This window comes from Olea europaea, unplaced genomic scaffold (assembly GCF_002742605.1).
Source record: "Olea europaea var. sylvestris unplaced genomic scaffold, O_europaea_v1 scaffold1191, whole genome shotgun sequence".
NCBI lineage: Eukaryota > Viridiplantae > Streptophyta > Magnoliopsida > Lamiales > Oleaceae > Olea > Olea europaea.
This window is the reverse complement of record NW_019229324.1, coordinates 100,716-104,600: the sequence shown is the minus strand read 5'-3', so window position 1 is coordinate 104,600 and position 3,885 is coordinate 100,716. Positions and strand designations below refer to the sequence as shown.

The 3,885-nt window shown below is 34.8% G+C and overlaps 1 protein-coding gene across 2 annotated transcripts; it reads right to left on the bottom strand.

The window, feature by feature from the left end:
- Positions 1 to 510: 510 nt before the first annotated feature.
- Positions 511 to 1,352, bottom strand: LOC111374014. Of its 2 annotated transcripts, none has more exons than XM_022996620.1 (4): positions 1,254 to 1,352; positions 1,060 to 1,164; positions 698 to 958; positions 511 to 607 (listed from the first exon to the last, which is right to left on the bottom strand). In XM_022996620.1, exons 1-4 carry the CDS (start codon positions 1,320 to 1,322, stop codon positions 524 to 526), a joined length of 519 nt encoding a protein of 172 aa, XP_022852388.1. In that variant the 5' UTR covers positions 1,323 to 1,352; the 3' UTR covers positions 511 to 523. The 2 variants fall into 2 exon arrangements, with proteins under 2 accessions (XP_022852388.1, XP_022852389.1); XM_022996621.1 differs by having other exon boundaries at positions 725 to 958.
- Between the last annotated feature and the right edge of the window lie 2,533 nt (positions 1,353 to 3,885).

Genomic DNA, 3,885 nt, shown 5'->3' with positions numbered 1-3,885 from the left:
ATTTCTTTTTTAAGAGAAGCCATTGTGCACTCATTAGTAATGCCATGAACAAACTTCCACATTCAAGGTTGTAAACTTGTGTATGCACACATATATAGCCACTCTTGAAACATGTTTAATGACAAATACGTAAATGAAAAAAATGTAGAAATTTATAAAGTACCTTCGTCAAATAAGTCTAATGCAGCTCTTTGGCCAAGCAATAGTACTTCCTATGGCGTCACTAAGAACTCGAAATTCTTCCGTTGGTCTATATAAGGGCAAATGACTCATGTACACCTCGTCAACCCAAACCTTCCAACAATCTCGTCCTAGTGGCACGTGATGCACATTTGTACTTGGGTCTATTGATGCAATCTTCCCTTCGCCTACAATTTCCTCCTCAACCAAGTACCAGTGCAATAGTTGACACTTTCCATTTTCCACTGGTGCAATACCTCCCTCCATACCACTTCCTTATTGAGACTACAAATTCGCATTAAAATAAAGTCTATTTTTAACACTAGTATGATATAATCTGAATTTATATTGAAAAAATAATATACAATACAAAAACCTGTGGAGTAAAAGCACGTGAACTCATATCCTCTACATTCTTATTTTGATTCTGCAAAATAATACAAAAAAATTAAACTTATTGAAATGTTAAGATATATTCAGTTCTGCTATCATATTCTATGTAATAGCAAAGTATAACCTGGGATAACTTCAGAAGTGCTTCAACCTTTTCTTCGAGTGCTTCCATCCTTACTGATTGAGTTTGTAATTTGTTCTCAAGGTCTCTCACTTTCTCATTGCTTTGTGTATTTCCATCTATTTTTGATGGTGTAACCCCAAGTCCAAGTCCCCTTACTCGTCCACGACGCTCGGGACCTAAAATTCGAGCAACATCATCATCTCGAATCGAATTTTCGGCTGGTGTATCAGAAATTGACTCGGCATAATCTTTTATCTTCATCTGCACTTATGAAACTTAAATATTACACTAGATCTACACACACTCTCTGGTAATATATATATATATATATATACACACACACACACACACAATACACGTACCAAAGTTTCAGCAACCGCCTCATTTATTGGATTCCCATCCTTTCGAAGATGTCCATGAGTCCATACTGTCGTTCTCAATCCTGTTATATTTGGATTCTTTCTTTTCTACAATAACAATATTCAACTCAATCATAGACACGTATATGAAATCAATAAAGTTACATATCAAAAATAAAGAAAGATAGTTCTTGTACCAAATCGTGAGCCATACGTGAATAACCCTTCCGACCCATAGTATGGAGAAGCTTCTGACTACTTCTCATTTTGCTGAACTTAGAACTTTTTTCCTGTCAAGGAAAACAATATAAACCAACAAACTTCCGTGCTCCGTCTCTGTATAGTTCTGAAAATCTACAACAACAATTGTATGATCATTTTATATTATTGTTAAATTTTGAAACTAGATTTATAAGATTTTGTTTCAGATGGTAACCTTGATAGTTGCAGCCATTCTTTGTCCATTATGATACTATCAAACATTGAACAGCAACAATTCAAACTGTGAACTAAATGGCCCTTTGTTTCGGTCTATTATAGGCCAATCACAAAGCCCTATGCTTCGATTTATTATAAGCAGCTATTCGTCCAGCATCATCATCAACTAAATGGCCCCTTGTTCACTTGACCGACTTTCTATAATAATTCCAAAACACCCAGTGAAGATATGTTAAACAAATAAAGTGGGATTTTAAAATTACTAATGAACGTACAGTAAGAAATTATCAAAAGCAAGAAGAATTATCAAAAAACTGATACTACTTTTTTTGAGCTTAGCCAAACATGCTCACACGTTTGTTCTCGACTTTCATTGACAGTGAATTACCTACAAATCCATCATCTAATTTGGTGTAATCAAAAGATATATTGGAATATGAGAACCCAACTCGAATAGGAGATTCCAGAAAAAGCAAATTGGCTTCTGCAAGATAATTAAATCCTTGAATACTAGTCTAGTTACAATCAGTTAAGACCTCTAAATATTAAGCTTCGTTTGTTGCTTTGCTTATAATCATTTTCTCTCTCTTTTACTTATTTCTACTCATTTTACTGGTCAGTGTTAACTAAAAGTCTAAAAAAATTAGAATAAATTGCTCATTGATAGAAACCACTGGCGGTTAACAGTTGATCAAATACTTCAATAGAAACACCAATATGGTCACATACAGGTAGGGCATTGAACCAGTAAAGTAAACAACATATAGACAGGTGAGGCATCGAAATTCAAGTAAAAATCTGCCAAAAATACCAATTTGGAGATATATATTTGCACATAATTTGAGGACAAAAAACTGAAATTTACAAAGAAAATCACAAAATTCGATGGTCATCATATAACTTCTGCTATATATAAATTCGATAGAATATTAAGGGAGACTTCAAATTTGGCATGAACTCTTATGACCTGGATTTCTTCCATACTCAAAAGAGACAAATTGATAACCCATAAAATCATTTTCCCATATAACTCAATTGAAAATCAGGGTCTTCTTATTTTGAAAAAAGACTAATTTTGCAGCTAGCAAATTATCTAGTAAAATATGCAAAGTCAGGGGAAGAAAAACCTCATACTGATTTCAGGATCAGTGTAATTTCGCCTTTTTCTTGAAAGGAAAAAATAAGAGCAATTTATACTCAACAAGTCCAAGACAATACATCATACTGCAATCTACCCCTCCCTATGTATAAAAAAAGAAAACAATAACACACAAAAAAGAGGGGAGAATTAAGAAAAGATAGCAATCGAACAAATCACTGCATACTATTTAACCCTAACGAACAAACAAAGAACCCATATCAAACAGTTAAATCGCCGAAAAATCAAGAATTGAATAAACACGCACAAAAATTGAAATTTATATACATACAAAAAAAAAACGAACACAGATATATAGAAAAGCATAGGGATAGAGAGCGTTCAAATCTTACAGTTACAGACTAAGAGAGTCCCTTACAAACCAAATAGATTTGCAGAGAGAAGAGGGTTAGGGCTAATAAATTGAAAAATTAGAAGAGGGTTAGGGCTAATTCACCGCGTGTTGCCGTGTTGACTAGAATACGGACAATTGCAGTGAGAGACGAGGAAGACACCTATAGGGCTGGATTGGGTTTTTTACAAACTAAAAGGGTGCGGGTCGGGTCCGGGTGTGGGTCGGGTCTGGGTCAAATTTTGTATGATTTATATTTTAATGTCGGAATTAACGACAACGGTCAAAGACCGTTGCTAAAGAGACTTAACCGCAACGTTCAGTGAACGTTGCTAAAACCAACCAACGGCAACGTTCAATGAACGTTGCTAAAAAATATACAGCAAAGTGCATTGCTCGTTGTCAAAACTTGTTAACGGCAACGTTCAATGAACGTTGCTGAAACTAATTAACGGCAACATTTAAAGAACGTTGCTAAAACATCTACAGCAACGTGCATTGCGCGTTGCCAAAAAAAAAAAAACAACAACGGCCTTTGAACGTTGTGAAAGGGTGTATTAGCAACAACCACTCAAAAAACGTTGCTAAATCTTCATTTTCTCAACCAATGGCAACATGCATTTGCTGAATGTTGCAATAAACCCCTTTTAGCAACGTACAATTGGTGAATGTTGCCAAATGCCATTTTTCTTGTAGTGAACATGTCAAAAATCAGTGCACAAATAGCAAAGTTCAATCGGTAAGAAGCTTGCTACATATGCACTATGGTCTACACTTTAGTTTACACTTTGCCACGTGACATTATCCTATTGGACAGTTTAAATTTCAAACAGTTTTTCCATCCAATTGACACTTGACAACAATACAAGTGTCAATCAACATGTCAAAAATCAGTGTACAA

Excerpts from the sequence above, each read along its gene's own strand:
- LOC111374014 (XM_022996620.1), bottom strand. The coding sequence starts at position 1,322 with ATGAGAAGTAGTCAGAAGCTTCTCCATACTATGGGTCGGAAGGGTTAT. Across the intron at positions 1,165-1,253 it reads CACGTATGGCTCACGATTTG|AAAAGAAAGAATCCAAATAT; the intron begins GTACAAGAACTA and ends TTGTTATTGTAG. Across the intron at positions 959-1,059 it reads AGGCGGTTGCTGAAACTTTG|ATGAAGATAAAAGATTATGC; the intron begins GTACGTGTATTG and ends TCATAAGTGCAG.